Source organism: Pseudorca crassidens, chromosome 1 (assembly GCF_039906515.1).
Source record: "Pseudorca crassidens isolate mPseCra1 chromosome 1, mPseCra1.hap1, whole genome shotgun sequence".
NCBI lineage: Eukaryota > Metazoa > Chordata > Mammalia > Artiodactyla > Delphinidae > Pseudorca > Pseudorca crassidens.
In genome coordinates, this window is record NC_090296.1 from 16,096,160 (window position 1) to 16,113,769 (window position 17,610).

At 47.4% G+C, this 17,610-nt stretch overlaps 1 protein-coding gene across 2 annotated transcripts in view; it reads left to right on the forward strand.

The window, feature by feature from the left end:
• Positions 1 to 876: 876 nt before the first annotated feature.
• The window catches only part of KCNK10 (potassium two pore domain channel subfamily K member 10), a 141,638-nt gene continuing 124,904 nt past the window's right edge, over positions 877 to 17,610 (forward strand). Inside the window, exon 1 of one of the 2 annotated variants that reach the window (XM_067728615.1) lies at positions 877 to 1,473. In XM_067728615.1, the coding sequence (XP_067584716.1) occupies positions 1,431 to 1,473 (43 nt within the window). In that variant the 5' untranslated portion in view covers positions 877 to 1,430. Of the gene's footprint in view, positions 1,474 to 4,467; positions 5,069 to 17,610 lie in introns of those variants that run through there. The other variant, XM_067728610.1, reaches the window with a different exon arrangement.

A 17,610-nucleotide genomic window follows, 5' to 3' on the forward strand; every position in this document is an offset into this window, starting at 1 on the left:
TGGTGGTGGGTGTTAACTAGACTTCTTGTGGTAATCTTTTCACAATACATTCCAATCAATATAGAATCATTATGTTGTGCACCTGACTAATATAATGTTATATATCAATTATATCTCAATAAAAAAGATTTCCAAGTAGAGAAACTTACAAGGGAAGCAGAGGTAGTTCCTGGTTATGAAATGTGTTCATCAGCCTGGTGCTTTAATTACAACTTCTCTGGAGTTCATACTATGTTGTCTTCATTAATCCGCAATCAGAGGTTTGAGTCAAATAAATCAGCAGGATTTACCCATACAGAGTTTATTATTGAGCGATATGATACATGACACCCCATTCCTTGCCCTTTAGTTGCTGATGTGTCTCCAGCTTTTCCAAGGCAAAAGCAGAGACTAAGATTAGAGCAACATATACTTAAGGGTGTGTTTTTGCAGATGTTTGTTGGGACGTGAAGACAAATGTAGGAATGATTAAATGCTGAGAACAAAGTGGAAACTTCGTTGAGGAAAGACAACATTTCTGGTAGAAGTTTAACTTTAATGCATAATCCTATCAGTTTTACCACTGAGTGCGTCTACACAGAGTGTGTGTGTGTGTGTGAATATCTTCACAATAATGACCTGGACATTTCTCTGCAGTTCTTTTGAGAAGAGGACTCGCAGGTGTCTTGGGAATGAGAAAGACCATACAAGATTGGGTTTTCTTCCGGACCTCAAGGCGGAATGGTGAAACCAAAGGGAAACAATCCAAGACAGATTAACGAATTCGAAGTAGATTCTAATCAGATCTGTCCTCCTCCCGCTTCTGTTTGCCGAACCAACACTAAGCAGGATTTCCCAAGCTGCTCCATCGCTCCCTGCGATTCGCTGTCCCGGACTTTCTCCTGCCTCACCCCGATCCTTGTGTTCACCTCTCCCCTGGCAGAGCTGTTCTTTGCCAGTCATTCGGAGAGGCTGACTCCCCACGTGCCAGGCAGCATCCGTCCGCCCTCACACCCACCCCGGGCTGCGGCGTGGGGAGGGGGTAAAGGAGCCACCAACTCGCGGGAAACTTTCTCTCGCGGGAAATGACTGGGGGTTTCCGGTTTCCTCAGCCCTTCCACGCCGGGCTCGACGGCACTCAATAAAGTGGTGCCACAACTATTGCAGGTTCTGAGCTGCAGAGACCCGGGCGGCCCGCAGAAACGCATCCCCGGCAAGGAACGCGGCGCCCTTTACCACCGAATGCGCCCAGGACGCGGTGGCCGACAGCCCGGGGCCACTGGCGGGGCTCGGCGGGTGCAGGGAGACTTAGCGCCAGGATGCTTTGTTTTCCTGCCGCAGGAGCCCGCGGCGGTCTCTTTCCACCAGACTTAACCCTCCCGCAGCAACAGCCATGAAAGTTGCGGAGGCACAGAAGGAGAGGGAACCGCTCCGCGCGGCATCTGTTTTGGATGTTTTTTCTCTACACAGACCACTTCTTTCCTCCTTCTTGGGGTAAGTGTAATCAAGTCTGTAAGAACCAAGAGGTAGAACTGAAGGCGATGGAAGCGAATTGCGGAGCACAAAGGGTTAATGTGCTAAGATGTTTGTCTTGGGAGGGGGCTCCCCTCCCTGCCCCCTCCCTTTCCGAACATCCTCCCCCGAGCCACCCTCCCTTTCACCCATCCTCCGGCCCGAAGTCCATTCCAAATACGCAATTTAGGAGTTGGGCTTGATTTCAGGCACGTTAGGGGAGGGGGTGCTGGGATTAAGTAATTAATTAATTTTGGTAGATTTTTTTTCCCCCACAAACTCGTTTTTGTCCACATTCTGAGAAGGGAGAAAAAGTGGAGGTGAGGGAAGCCCCAGAGGTTGGGGATGGGAAAGGGGGGAGTGATTTAGCAGAGAGATGATCCTAAGAGCTGATGACTAGTGCAAGTCATCAGGAACTCCAGACCCCTGATTCTGCTCCAAATCGCCTGGCCCCCCAATAATCATCCTGCTGGTGCATTTCTGGGCAAGGTTCTCCAGGGGCCAAATAACTTCTGACAAAAACCTGCAAACTGTCTTGCACACAAGGGATGCTCAATAAATGTTTCTTGGTTGGCTGAATGATGTACCCTGAGCTGCATTTCATGCCATGGGAATTTGCCTTGGACAGTGAACTAATTCCCCGATGTAGACCCCAGGGCACTAAGTTAGTCCAATTCATTTTGCAAAGGAGGAGGATCTGAAGTATTACAAAATATTGTACTCAGATCTTCATTACCCAAAAGTACCCCTGTGACTGCTTCAAGGTCAGATTCATGGGTCCAGGGACTAGATGAGCTCACTTGGGTTTGAATCTCTGTGTTGTGACCCTGGGCGTGTTCCTTTACCTCTCTGAGCCCCGCTCTTCTCATCTGCAAGATGAGGCCAGTTGGAGCTTCCTCTATGTCATATAGGGAAGATGAATGGAGAGAAGTATGAGAAGGTGAAAGGGCAGTTGATAGATGTCAGTCTTGCCTCCGCATCCTCAGAGGATTCAGGAGAGAGGGTACCTTTCTCTGTGGAGGCCTCTCTCTGACTCTGATGCAGGTAATAACGTTGCGTTGCAGTGACTGGGCTGGCACCTTTCTGCCTGTGAGCAGTGGAGGAGGAGTGAGGCTCTGAAGGCTTTCGTAAGAGCGTGGAAGCAGCTTCCTTTGGGTTTTGGAGCAGAATTTACATATATACTGGTGTCTCTGGGGGCATGGCTGGAGAAGCGGTCATTCTTTGTTTTCTTTCCAGGTCTCATCCATCCTCTCAGCCTTCTAGTAGAGAGGAGCAAAGTGTGGAAACAGAGTTCCAGAGAAGGTAGCTTTGAAGCACCTAGGAAACCCGCACCTGCCTAAAGGTCCGAGTCAGAATAGTGCCATCAGATTAGTACCAGTTTTGCCTGACGGGATTTGCAGAGAACTCCCCAGCAGCCTGTAGGCTCAGTTACAAAGCACTTACCAACCCTTCTCACAGATGACAGTGGACCTCAGTGGATCTTGCCGTGTAACTCTGAAGCCTGGATGTGACAGTGGGAGATGGATGATGAGAAAGATGCTGCTGACACAGGGCTCCCCCGAAGCCTCAAGGTGCCATAGAGCGGCATACATTCTGAGAGCAAATGCTCGCGTAGGCAGTTAGGGCCATAGAAGGCAGGCTTGGGAATAAGCTGAACAGTCACTTTCCCTTTCTTAAGTAAAGGCAACGATGATCTAACCCGACCTCATGGCACTAGACAGTAAGCCCTATGGAGGCAAGGTCCATGTCAGTCTGGCTCTTTGCCATATCGCCAGCACCTAGCACAGGGATGGCACATAGAAGGGGTTCAAGATATACGTAAAATGGACAGTGACTGGACAGTAACTTAAACTACTTCCTGTCCAACACTGCTTCATGCAGTTCATGCGTTCATTTAGCAAGCATTTCTTGAGCATCTACTCTGTGCAGGTCTCTGTCGTTAGGTATCCGAAGTAATTTGTAAACATTATTTTTATTGGTACTTCGAGTAGCCCATTCAAGAGCATCTCACCACAACCAGGTTCTTCTGGACACTGAGGTCCCACCGCAAGCCCCTGTGCGGCTTCAGGAGCGGGCAGTGTGAGTGGGGGAAGGGGGAATGCGCCAGGTTTAGCTTCTTTCCGGGAACATGTCTGGGGTTCCTTTGCACCTGCCCCTGCCGGGCCCTCGGGCTCCCGGGGCCGCCAAGTCTTGGCAACTCCGCTGTCCTCAGGGGTGGCGGCGCCTCTCTCCAGCCTCCACCCCGGCCTCCGAGCAGAGGCCCCGGCCGGTCGGCAGGTGGTTGGGGAAGGGACCGGGCTGCGCCTGGGGAGTGAGCTTCCCGGGGCGGGGAGAGCGCGGCCGACGCGGAGCGGTCCCAGAACAAAAGGCTCATGGCTGGCACCGGCCTCCTCGGAGCGCGCTGGGGACGTGGGTTCGGGTGCTGGCGGGAGGACCAGGCGCGGGAGAGGACTGGAGTGAAAACATGAGGTGAGAAAAGCAGGTGGGGGTGCGCCCAGGGTGGAAGCGGTGACAGGAGGTCTCCCTCGAGGCAGAGGTATGCGGAGGGGCCACCGCAGCCCTTCCTCCGCCTCCTGCAGCGCCTTCCAAGCAGCCAAGCGTGTCTCCGGCTGCAACTCCGCGGAGCGCGCCGCGGCCGCTTCCAAGCCCGCCCGCCCGCCGGCTGTTCTAGCCAGTAAGTAGCGGCGCGCTTGCCGCCGGCTCCCCGCCCCACCGCGGCTTCCGGGCCGCCGCGCCCGCCGCCTCCCGCCACCTCCAGCAGACGCGCCGGCAAGTCCACAGCCGGGCGCTAGTGGCCGAGTGCGCCTCCTTGGCGTGGCCCCTCTTCCCGCTCCGCGCCCTCCCGCGTGGCGCGGCTTTTGAGGCTCGCCGCGGGGAGGGTAGTCTTCGCCGCGCGCTCCCCGGGTGCCGCGCCACCCCTACGTCCAATGGCTTTCGCTGGGTGGGGAGTTGGGGGCGTCGCTCGGGGGCGAGGAGCCGCGGCCGGGGAGGGGCTTGTGCGCTCTGCGCGGCCGAGCGAGGCTGACGTGCCCGCCCGAGAGCGCGCCCGGGCGAGTGTGTGAGTGTGTGTGTGTGTGTGTGTGTGTGTGTGTGTGTGTGTGCGGGAGTGTGTGAGCACACGCCTTCAGGGGCTGGAGTGACACTGCGGTGGGCTTCTCCCTCGCGCCGGCCCGCCGGCTGCTCGGCCCCCAACCTGCCGGCGCCGCATTTGGGAAGCAGCTTGGCTCTTTCATCTTCCCGAGCGTCGCTCTCCATCCACCCCTCGCTGGTCTTACTTTTCCTTTTACCCGAGGGGCTGCTGCCGGCCACCCCTCAACCGGTGCAAACACCCAAGCAGTCTCCAGTTCTCTCCTAAGCCAAATCTTTTCCACTTGTCTTTCTCTGGGGTTCCTCCACGACCCAGTCCAAGGCTCCCCCATCCTTGGAAATTGTTTTGTTGGACTGCTGTACCGAGGCGTATAAAGCTTGAGGACTTTATTATTATTTCGATCCTTTTCATTTCCTCCCCTTCTGGGCAACGGAGCAATGAAATTTCCAATCGAGACTCCAAGAAAACAGGTGAACTGGGATCCTAAAGGTTGGTATTTCTTACTTTTGACCGCCCGGGCCCTGCCTCTGTCTCCGGCGTGTGCGCGCTTCCTTGACTGGAAGCACACTTGCTCCTGGCGGCCTGTGTCCTGAGGCTGGAAAATTCGCCTGGGAACTGCAGCGCGGGTGGGAGGAGGGCGGAGGCAGCGTGGGTGCCAAGCCCAGATAGCGCCTGTCATTATCACATAATCAGTGTCCCTCCTGGATTGTTTTAAAATCTGTTTAAAGATACACCAAGCTGGGTGTTTGACTTGAAATCGCACCAAGTGTCGATATTTCCTTCTGACTTTGTGTGTGTGTATGTCCTTTGTTTCTGGTGATCTTTGTCTCTGGCAGATGGGTGGGGTGCCTCCCCCTGGACCTGGAGCTGCACCGCCTGGCAGGGTGTCCTCAGTGGGAAAGGTTTCCTGGCAGCAAGTGGGGCTTGGAGCCGCAGCAACAGCCCCTGGAGGTGGCCCTTCTCTAGGGCATGCGGAATAATGAAGCCCACGGGGCCTTCCAAATCTTCACTCAATCTTATTACCAAACCACGCAGCTAGGTTGGCTCAGATGGGAGTAGAAGGGGGAGGAGGGAGTGGTTTTCAAAAAGGGTGGGGCAGATAAGGGCTCAGGGAGGGGAGCACGCCCCCGAGTAGTAGTGTCATTTACAAGCTTTTACGAATGTTGCACAGTGGCCCCTGGGCACAAAAGGGAGTGATTTAGACAGATTTGTGTGTGCCTAGTGTTGTCCAGGGTGTCTGTAATTAGCATATAGATGTTAAGGCTTCTCGGGAGTGATCACTATGGGAACAGAACAAGTTGAAACCTCCTGTCCAGTTTTGACAAGAATGCTCTTGCTTTTGTCATGCTTTGACAAGCATTTCTCTTAGCTCATCTGAAGGCTGAGTTGGGCGAGGCAACGCCTCTGTGTGAATTGGGGTTGAAATTTGTTTATTTGATGTGTATGTATCTGTGTGTGTGTGTGTGTTTAGTGTTTTTTTTATGAGTGCATTTCTTCTTTTCTCCAGACTGGAAAAGAGGAAACCCAGTCATTGTTGAATAAATGTCTTAGGAATTGACTGGGTACTGAAGACAGAGTGAAGAGACATTTCCTATTCTAACACCAGTGCTGTTAATACAACCAGGGCTGTTAAGTGCAACCCAGACCTTCTATTTTGTCTCTAGATCTCTGGAAATATGGAAGTGTGCCTGTTTTTTGTCTGTTTGTTTTCTTATTTTGGGGGGGGGGAGGAATCCTTGCAAAACGTATTTATTGAGTATCTACTACAAACCAAATGCTGTCCCAGGCACAGGAAATACAGTCAGAATACTACAGACAAAAGCTCTGCCTTCTTGGAGTTTATAGTGAGGGATACAGACCTAAATCAGTCATTGCACAGAAGTGCATAATTACAAGTTTATACATGTTCCATGAAGAAGAGCATCAAGGCTTTAAGAACGTGTCTGATGGAAGAGACTGACAAGAACCACGGGAGGCGGATAGTCAGGGAAGATAGTCAGATATTTGTACTGAGACCTGGAGGATATGTAGGGATTAATTGGCTAATGAAGATGGGAACTTGCAGAAGAAGGAACAGCAAGTGCAAAGGCCCTGAGGCAGAGGGAGCATGTATATTTGAGGACCTGAAAGGAAGCTTCCATGGCTGGAGCAGAGAGCAAGAGAGCATGTGTTTTGAGGTGTGGCTGGTGAATCCATAGGGTCTGATCCCAAAGCCTCGTGTTGTTGCAGGTAGGGACGGAATTGTGGATTGGGAGGTTGGAGTGTTTCAAGCTGAGGAGCGACATGATCTCAACTGAGTTTCAAAACAAGTGCCATGTGGCTCTTGTGGATGTGAGGGACCAGATACAATAGTAGTGTGGACCATGGTGGTGGCTGTGGAGATGGAAAAATGGATGGAGTAGGGAGCGAGGGAGGGTACAAAAATCTACAGGCTTTGTGTGAATCAGGTGTGGATGTGGAGTAGTTGGAATGATTGGGAAGGCAGCCAGGGCAGGACTAGTCTTGAGGGAAAACTCAGGAGCTCAGCCCAGGACTTGTTGAGTGGGAGACGTCTCTGAGTCATCCAAGAGATGGGTCAAGTGGGCTGTTGTCTAAAATATCAGATCAGTTATTTTCAAGGAGCTCTGATAGGGAGGGCTGTGGGGCCGATTTTGTGAAGCTTGCCTTGGCTTTTAAAATACATTTCTATATAATCATCATTCTATCTATTTATGTCACAGTGATAAACACAGATGAATCCCACATTTTACAGCCTAAAACAGTGAAGAAGCATGCAAGTAGTGTCTATAGTCACAACCGATGATGCTAAAAATGGAAAGACCCCGATAAAAGTCACAGCATTCAGTGAGCAATCATTGCATGCCAGGTGTTTGATGTACGTAATTTCATACAGTTATTGTCATAGTACTTATCTGATGGCACAGTGTTATTGTCCCCGTTTGACCCTTGATTGCCATCAGGACACCACTGAGCTGCATTTTAGTAGTGTGCTCTGTCTGACTTAGGCACAATTGTTCCTGGAGGTGTGGGTGACAGTAGTCTTTCCTAGCCAGGGGGTGGAGGCAGGAAGAGAGTGGGGAGTGAGGGTACCATATCTCACACCAGCATAGAACTAGGTGCACATATATTAATGAATTAATTAAATTATTTATTAACTTATGTATTATTAATTATTCTTTAACCAGAAGATTAATTTAATGTTCTTTATTTAATCATAGACAGAAGAGATGATCCTAATTTTAGAGGTGAGGGAATCGAGGAACAGAGAGGTTGAGTAACTTATCCGAGGCCACACAGCTAGTGGGTGGTGGGGTCAGACTAAAATATGGGCCCTTAAACACTCTTCCCGTCTGTTCCTTATGTTATTGCACCTCTGGCTCCTGCCTGGTGAGGTTCCCAGAGCTCAGGGACTGGAGAAGCTTCTTTCAAGGAGGAAGAGCATAAGAGAGAGTAGGAGGAGGAGGTGGGGGAAGAGGAAGAGAAGGGTGAGGCAGTAAATCAGTCTTTCTCACTCATTCCTTTCTCCATTAACCTGTCTAACCAAATATTATCTCTGCATCTACCTCTGGGGGGCGGGTAGTCACTGGCTACTGGACAGACATTGGGTCTGTTCTTTGGAAGTTTGGGTTTACATAGACCAAATGTGTTTAGCAAGAGAAAGATGAAGGAGACCCTAGCATTATAATAGAAAAGAGGAGGGACAGTTCCTTAGAATTCTGGAATGAACAGACAGACTTGCACCTTCAGGTGGCTGTGCTCACCGATTTTGGAAGGAAGTTGTAATTATGATGTTTTGCTTATAGCCCTATTACCTGACAATTTAATAGCACAAAATGAAGGTGGTTTGAGAACAGAGTGGTTTTGATTGCACTTGGGTGAATTAAGCAAAGCACTGTTAAGAAGTTTAGGTGCAAAAATCAGACCTAAGTGTAAAATGATTATTCTCTGGTGAGCTATGGCCTTCCTCCATATTTGTAAAGCTAAGCCTTTAACACACAGTGACTGTTTGTGGAGGACCTACACAAAAGTAGGTTGGCACTAAGTATTGGCTTTCATAGCAGGATTTATATGCGTTTTAAATCACTGGGATCACTTGTTGATGATCTTCTGCTGAAAACTGGGATTGGCTATCTGCTTTGATGTATGTTAAAAGTTTTTAAAAACCAGTAAGATCAGCAAACAATATCCCTACAGCTTGAGGCAAGCAGATCATTATAGTGTAAAAAACTCAATTTTGGGGCAAAAGAATTAGTTTCTAAAACAAGCTGTAGCAATAATTAGCTGTGTGACTTTGGGCTGCTCACTTAGCCTCTCTGGGCTTAACCTTCCTCCCATGTGCAAGGAGGCCATTGACATGGCCTCTTTGATCCTATCTCTTCAACATCCCCCTTGAGCTGACCTCTGGACCATTTGGCTTCCCTTTGTTCCTCAAATAGATCAGACGTGTTCCTGTCTCAGGGCCTTTGCACTTGCACTCTCCATTGCTTATAAATGTATGTTAGCGTGGCTGGCTCTTTTCCATCCTTTAAATCTCAGTTCAAATATCACCTTGTTAGCAAGGGCTTCCCTGTCCCATCTGAAGGCCTCGCCTCTCGTTCCCCAGCCCTATCGCTTTCTCTTACGCCTCCTATTCAGTTGTCTTCCTGGTACTTGTCATGATCTGAAACCATCTTACTTGCTCATGTGTCACCTTTGATGCCAGCCTCACTTGCTAGCGCATGAGTCCAACAAGCAAGAATGTTCCCTGTCCTGTTCACTGTCTTAATCCCAGGCCCTGGCAAGTGCCTGGCACGTAGTGGATGCTCAGTAACCTTTTGCTGAATGTATGTAGGATGGATCAGAGAGGATCTCTAAGGCTTCGAGCATGATGGAAATTCCAGCACTCTTTTAAGCTACAAATGGCAAAGGACAAATAAGAATAGGATAATATATCCCTAATTAATGGGGTGTTGGACAGGACACTGATATTCCCACTTCCTTGCAAGCTCCCAGCTCTCCAGAGCCTCCAGCAGACTGTTTTCCTTCTGTTTGCCTTCTCACCAGGAGTGGGGCAGGTGGGTGGGCAGATGTAGCCTGACAAAGATACGGTTAGTGTCCAGTTAATAATTTGGTGCATGTTGGTCACTGGTGTGCAGCTCATTTTAGGTAGTTAAATCCACTTAAGAAAGAAGCAAAGCCTTAGAGCTGGAGCTGGATTTTTTTTTAAAGCTGCATTTTTAGTGCATAGTTGAGTGCAAAGTTCCAGAGAGGCCTATATCTTATGTGTGTATCACCTTTCAGTTTATAGAACGCTTTTTACAAATTATCTCATTTGTTCTTTTTTTTTTTTTGCGGTAGGCGGACCTCTCTCTGTTGTGGCCTCTCCCATAGCGGAGCACAGGCTCTGGACGCGCAGGCTCAGCGGCCATGGCTCACGGGCCCAGCCGCTCAGCGGCATGTGGGATCTTCCCGGACTGGGGCACAAACCCGCGTCCCCTGCATTGGCAGGCGGACTCTCAACCACTGCGCCACCAGGGAAGCCCTCATTTGTTCTTTAAATAACCCTATTTTTGTCAGTATTGAACTCTTAGATTTACTGATGGGAATAGAACAAGTAAATGATTTATATGAGGGCCCAAGGCTGCCAACAGGCAGTGCTGGGGCCAACCCAGGCCTTCTGATGCTTACGTCCAGGAAATTTTCCTCAAGCTTTCCTCCCTCCCAGGATTTTTGTCCATTCCACACTCTCCCATTCTTTCCTATCCAAAAATGTATTTCAGAGATTTCTCTGAGAGATTTAGAGGAAGAAGGCTTTCGGTTGATCAGTGAGTCCTTAGCTGATGTGGTTTTCTTCAGGTTGTACTTTCACTGGCCGGCGCTTTATCCCGTGAGTTCATTGAAGACCCTTGGATCCCGCTTCTGCTCTATTGGTTAAAAAGAGATTTTGCTCTCTTGTGTATATGACTCATGCTCGACCTGTAAGCTCAGTTGAGTGCTATTTTTATTAATGTGTTTCCAAACACACATTTGTATAGCTTAGATTTTCTGGAAAGAAAATAATCTTTTGATTTAATATCCAACTTTCAGGAGATCAGCTTTCCAAATGGGATTAATAATGTGCCAAAATCACCACAATTATCCTAGAAAGTAAAGAGGAAAGATGTTCCAAAGACTGTCTGGGCCAAGGTTTGGCTCCGGTTCTTTTTCAGTGTCCAAGGGAGTTTCATCACCCTTTTGCCAATCCCAGCGATCACTGGGTGGAATTGAAACTGGGTAGGTCGACTTTACTATTCCACTCCGTTTCTGAAACATCTGTACTTTGGCTCTCCGTGAGTCTGCCCAGGCTGTCATAACAAAACATCACAGACAGAGTGGCTGAAACAACAGAAATTTATTTTCGCACAGTTTTGAAGACTAGAAGTCCAAGACCATGGTATTAGCAAGGTTGGTGTCTGGTGAGAGCTCTCTTCTTGGGTTGCAAATGGCCATCTTCTTGCCTCACATGATGGAGAGAGTGTACTCTGATGTTTCTTCCTCTTCTTAAAGGGCACCAGCCCTACTGAATGGGAACCCTACCATTATGACCTCATTTAATGTTAATTACCTCCTAAAGGCCCTATCCCTACTTCACTTATGTTTGGGGTTTAGGTTTCAACATATGAATTTTTTGGGGGTGGGTATGTGGGACACAATTCAGTCCATAGCAGGCTCTATATGAGCATCATCTTAAATCAAAGGCATTAAAAAAACACAATCCAGGGCTTCCCTGGTGGCGCAGTGGTTGGGAGTCCGCCTGCCGATGCAGGGGACGCGGGTTCGTGCCCTGGTCCGGGAAGATCCCACATGTGGCAGAGCGGCTGGGCCCGTGAGCCATGGCCGCTGAGCCTGAGCGTCCGGAGCCTGTGCTCCACAACGGGAGAGGCCACAACAGTGAGAGGCCCGCGTACTGCAAAGAAAAACAAACAAACAAAAAACCAAGAACACAATCCACATCTTGCCCCAAATTGGGACATTTCACCACAACTGAAATACGGTGTTTAATGTAGGCACAGTGCTAGGGGCCCACTGTTGGTAAGAAAAATAAAATGTACCTTTTTTGAGGAAGTGGATTCATTTTACTTTTAGCCCGTGGGGGATTAGAGAGTTCAGTGAAGAAATAGAAGGAAGCCATTTTACTGAAAGCCAATTAGGAAGTTTCAGTTTGGACAGCTCCCTTGGCTGAAGCAGCAGAGTGAATAAAAGTGACCATCTTTTGCTGTTCTCAGGTTCTGTTATGAAGGGCACTTACTGGACGAGCCAGCAAGGGTTAGAGGTGGTTAGGGGCTCAGCTCTGCATGACTTGGTTATGTAATCTACCTCAACGTGGCCCCAGCACCATGTTGGTTACACCCACCTGGCAGGTTTCTCACAGGAGTCAAAGGGCTTTTGACCACTTGTGGGCTCTGGTGTTAGTGGTCCTCTCAGCAGAGACTTTACTGTATCAGGGCTCATTAATTACTGTTATCCCGGGTAATGAGAGAAAATGGAGAAACAAAAACCTCACATTGACTTCCTAGAACATTGATTTGTGGTTTGCAGACACAGTGTGAGATTTTTTTTCTCCCTTGTAAGTGTCTGGGACTGAGTACTATGATTTGAAAATGAAAGCTGACATTCTTATCTTCCTTGTAGGGTTGGACTGGGGGTTGAGGGCCAGAACCATTGGCATGGGAGGGGGTGGTCACAGGGGAGCTGTGTTCTCTTTTTTCTCTATTCCCAGAGCCAGGGAGGCAGATAGGGGTGGGCAGAACAGGTTGTGTGGAGGGTTAGGTAGCAGGATTTCAGGGGATCCCAGTTCCTGTACTACCAATTACTTCACTTTCTTGTTCCCTGGAGGGAACTTTGAAACAAAGCGGAACGGTGGCAAAGTATAGGATTTGTAGAGTCAACCACTGCCGTACATAAATCATGTGATCACAGGGAACTCCCTTATTCCTCCCTCCCTTCTGTTTTTCCTTCCTTCCTTTATTCTCCCCCTTCCACCCTCCCTCCGCCCCCAATGATTTCTACAGAGTTCTGATTTCAAATGCTATCTCTTATGCAAAGGATTCTGATTTTTTTAATTCAACTACCCAATGTAGGGGCAAAGGTAGTGTTTACAGTTTAAAAAGAGATGCTTGAAGAGTCACTGCAGGTTTGCTCAAGAGATAGAGAGCCTGAAAGTCATGGTGACCTTTGCAGAATGGGCTAAAATGCTGATATTTGTAATTCTGACATACAAACTAGCAACAATTTTACTACCAAGAAATGAGTTTCTAATGTGTGAACAGCCCTGTGGGTCCCCCAAATAACACATTAAATATTTTAGGATAAAGATAAGTAGTGTAACTTACCAAATTTAATGTGATATGAGCCTGATAGGTTAAATAGAGATGCTCAGTATCATGTGATACTGGGCAATTGAACATTCAGTCCACCAGTTGAGAATTTTGCTTTAGGCCAAAGGCATTCATTTCTCATGGTGGAATTTGAGGCTATATGGGAAGCAGTTTAGTAGAGTGCGTTCAGCATATACCTCCTTAAAAGAACTTGACAGGCATAAATGCATGTTATATTCATTGAACCTAGCCTCTGGGCTAGATGCCAACCTCTACATTACATTACAGGAGCTTAGGGTGGGAGGATCTAGGTGCTAGTTCCAGCTCTTCCATTCTTATGGAAAAGGAGAGAGTTGGGACATTGCTTGATAAGGCCCCTTCACGCCCTGATAGTCTTAGATCGCCTGGGTCCCAATTTGAGCTCCATCACTGATTAGTGGCTGATTTGGGCAAGTTGCTTCATTTCTCTGTGACCTGGTCTCCTCCTCTGTAAGGTGGAGATGATGACAGCCTGTACTTCCTTGATTTGTTATGTAGATCAAATGAAGTGATATATATTATACAAAGCTCTCAGAAGAGTGCTAGATTGTCATAAGAGCCCCCTGAGTGGTACCTGCAGTATGTTATCATCACGGTTGAAGGGGCCCCTGTTCTGTAGAAGTCAGGGAAGGCTCTGGCTCCCAAATGCTTCAGAAGCATCTGGTTCACTCTCCAGATCATTTGGGAGGGTGGCCTATTCCACAGAGCACCCCCCTTCCTGGCACTCTTTTAGACTCCCCATATTCTTATTCCAGCTTTAAAAAACCTAGACTGTTTTAATCAAACCAGAGGAAAAAAAACAGAGAAAAAAACATGGTTTAGAATCATAATACTTAACCTGAGTTACTGTTCTACCGATTCTATTAGCTGTGTGAACCCGGGCAAGTCACTTAAGCTTTTGGAGCCTTAGTTTTCTCTTGGGTAAAATAAAGAGCACAGTAACACCTGCTTCACATTTGCTAAGATGATCAAATGAGAATAAATGTGAACAAGCTTTATAAACTGTTAAGTTATCGACCAGCATTTCCCAAGGTGTGTTCCATGAGATACAAACTAGTCTTACCAGATGCTGTGTGAAAGAAAATGTTTTCATGGCCATGTCAGATGGCAGAATGATGCATGCTCATTCCCTCCTGGAGGGTTGATATTGCTGTGTAACAAGTGACCCCAACATTTAGTGGCTTAAACCAATGATCAGTGTTGATTATCTCACAGTTTCTGTGGATCAGGAAATCAGGAATGGCTTAGGTGTGTCATCTGTCTGGGAGTCATCCAGTGGTTATGGTCAGATGTTGGCTGGGGCTGCTGTCATCTGAGAGCTTAACTGGGGCTGCGGGATCTGCTCCTGAGATGGCTTCCTCACGTGACTTGCAAATTGCAGCTGGTTGTTGGGGAGAGACCTCATTTCCTGCCAATGTGAATCTCTCCACGGGCTGCTTGAGTGTCCTCACAACATGGCTGGCTTCCTCCAGAGTAAGCGCTTCAAGAGAGAACGAGGTGGAATTGAATGCCTTTTATAATGTAACCTCAGGAATCATACATTGTTAGTACCACCACATGCTTTGTATTTTCATCCAGGTTTACTGAGGTATAATTGACATAAAACATGGTATTAGTTTTCAGTGTACAACATAATGATTTTATATCTTTATCCATTATGAAATGATTACCACAGTAAGTTTAGTCAACATCCATCACTTCACATAGTTACAATTCTTTTATGATGAGAACCTTTAAGATCTACTCTTTTAGCAACTTTCAAATATATAATAGAGGATTGTTAACTATAGTCACCATGCTGTACATGACATCCCTGGGACTTATTTATCTTATAGCTGGAAGTTTGTACCTTTTGATCCCCTTCACTCATTTTGCCCACTCCCCACGCTTTGCCTTTGGTAATCACCAGTCTCTTCTCTTTTTTTATGAGTTGGGTTTTTTTAGTTTCCATATATAAGTGAAATCACCCTGTATTTGTCTTTCTCTGTTTGACTTATTTCTCTTAGCATAATGTCCTCAAGGTCCATCTGTGTTGTCACAAATGGATTTGCTATCTCATTCTTTTCATTAGATGCGAGTCACTAAATTTAGTCCGCATTTGGGGAGGAGGGGTGATTAAGCTCACTTTGGAAGGAGGGAGTGTCAAAGAATTTGAGGAAATATTTAAAAATCACCATAAGCATTTCCCCTTATTTCTTATTGAATACATACTAAGCGCCAGGCACTGTGCAAAGTACTTTAGAGTCATAATCTCATGTAGTCCTCTTTATAGTCCAAAGAAACAGGTGAAATGATTATCCCTGCTTTCTGAATGATGAGGCTGAGGCCTGCAGAGCTTAAGCAACTTGCCCAAAGTTACCTTGTAGCTCTACGACTTGATGCCGGAGGTGTGTTAACGCTGGAGCTCTCACCTGTACCTTCTACACCTCCCCTGAGAATCCTGCAGTGCAGAAACCAGGCTGATTTTGTTTAACCCTGCATTTCCCACTTACCCACAGAACCATAATTTACTGAATTCCATTTACTGCTCTTATCACGCATTGCTCCGAACGGTATTTAGAAAGACAGCGAGTATGATGATGATTTATATAAAATATGAATATATGGTCTTATAGTAGATCACAATATACCAACCAGTCCAAGCAGATTTTTCAAATACAAAAAGGATCTATTCAGCCTCTTTTCGGTGGGCACCATTCTACATGTGGATCTGCAAAATATTCATCAAAAAATGACTGCATGATATACCCAATTTCTTTTCACTGTGATACCAGAGGTTGAGTGAGACAACTCAGGGACCCACCTCGTTTGCAGAGCCCTTCTTTGACAGCCCTCTTCCTTTACACGCTCAGGGACTGAAAACCCAACCTCCTTGGATAAAGCCAGAAGAACAGGACATCCCTCAGGCTGGGCAGTAGAAATGTCAGGGGATGGGCGTCTGGTGTGTTTCTGCAGCAGACCTTATGTCTGTATGTGTGAGGGAGCACAATAAAATATTCACCAAAAAATGGCCACATGATATACCCAGTTTCTTTTCACTGTGAAACCAGAACGTAGCCAAGACGGCAGGGATGGTGTGCCTAGGGTGATGGGCCCAGCACATGGGGAGAAGCCACTCTCTGTTATATTTGGAGTAAACATACTTTTTTTTTTTTAACCACCTTGTTGCTTTTTCTGCACATTCTTGAAGAGAAAATGATTTCCAGGAAGCCGAATGCATTTGATGTCTTTGAGGTTCCCACGTTTCCAAACATTGCACACCTGGATTATTCCGGAGGCAACTTTATGGTCTAAGGAAAGTTCTGAAGCTTCTGTGTCCTGGGTGGAGGAGAGTGAACACAGTGTCTTTTGAGTGCCACCATGGGCTTTGTTGAATATGTTACTTCTCCCACAAAATGACAAAGAGAGGCCCTAGGACAGGGTGAGGGTGGGTTGAATGAGGCTGCCTGAGAGCCCTGTCACATTCCGGAGCCAACTCTCATGGCGTCTGTAACCATAGCAACCACGGGCTGAAAAAATTCTCAGGATGCAGATATGCCATTGTATCCACCTTCTGGTTCCCTTGCTTTCCCCTCTATTCCTTCATCCAGGAACTACCCTCACCCTCACCCCTGAACAGTGACTGATGTTCAGGGTGATTCTACACTGGTGATTTTAACTTCTGACTGATTCTTCATTTCCTGAGCCCCCATTTGCAATTCCTGGACCTACAGCTGATTCATTGTGACCCAGACTAAGCCACATGCACATCATTTCCTCAGCGTTTCCATTTTTACTATGAAAAATTAGGCATAGTTATGTAGCGAACGTACTCTAGATTTAATTGCAGTCATGCATAATGTTGGTGGCTCATGACACATTGTTTTGAATAACACTCCTGCACTTACTGCATGGTTTAGATCTTAGATTTGGGGGGATATGTTATAAAAGAACAGAGAAAGCCAGTGAGGCACAGTAAATAGACCACTGGTCTCTGGCCAGAAAATCTGGATTGTGGTCCTGGTTAGAGTGTGAGGTGTGTCCTGGTGGCTTGAGGATGGGGAGGTGGGTGGCTGCCAGATTATGCAGGGGATAGTAGGTCATATGAAGGAGGTTTTTTATTTTTTTTTCTGAGAATAATGGGAAGGTACTGAATAGTTTAAAGTAGTAGGGATGACACAATCAGATTTGTTTGTTTTTTTTTTTTTTTTTCGGTATGTGGGCCTCTCACTGTTGTGGCCTCTCCGGTTGCGGAGCACAGGCTCCGGACGTGCAGGCTCAGTGGCCATGGCTCACGGGCCCAGCCGCTCCGTGGCATGTGGGATCTTCCCGGACCGGGGCACGAACCCGTGTCCCCTTTATCGGCAGGCGGACTCTCAACCACTGCGCCACCAGGGTAGCCCCAGATTTGTCTTTTTAAAGATTATTTAAACCACTTATAAATGATTATCAATTGTAATCGAATGATTGATTCAGCAAATGTTTATGGAGCATACTTACTATGTGCCAGGCATGGTGCTGGATGTAGGACTTACCTGGGGGATTCCTTGTCTTGTAGGAATCGTAGGAATTTTTGAGAAACATTTGGGGAGGAAAAGAAGCTTTCCTTGGCCTCTTTGGTTTATGACAACCAATTCTAAACTTCTGGTTGCAAATGGGAAGTGTATCTTCTTCTTT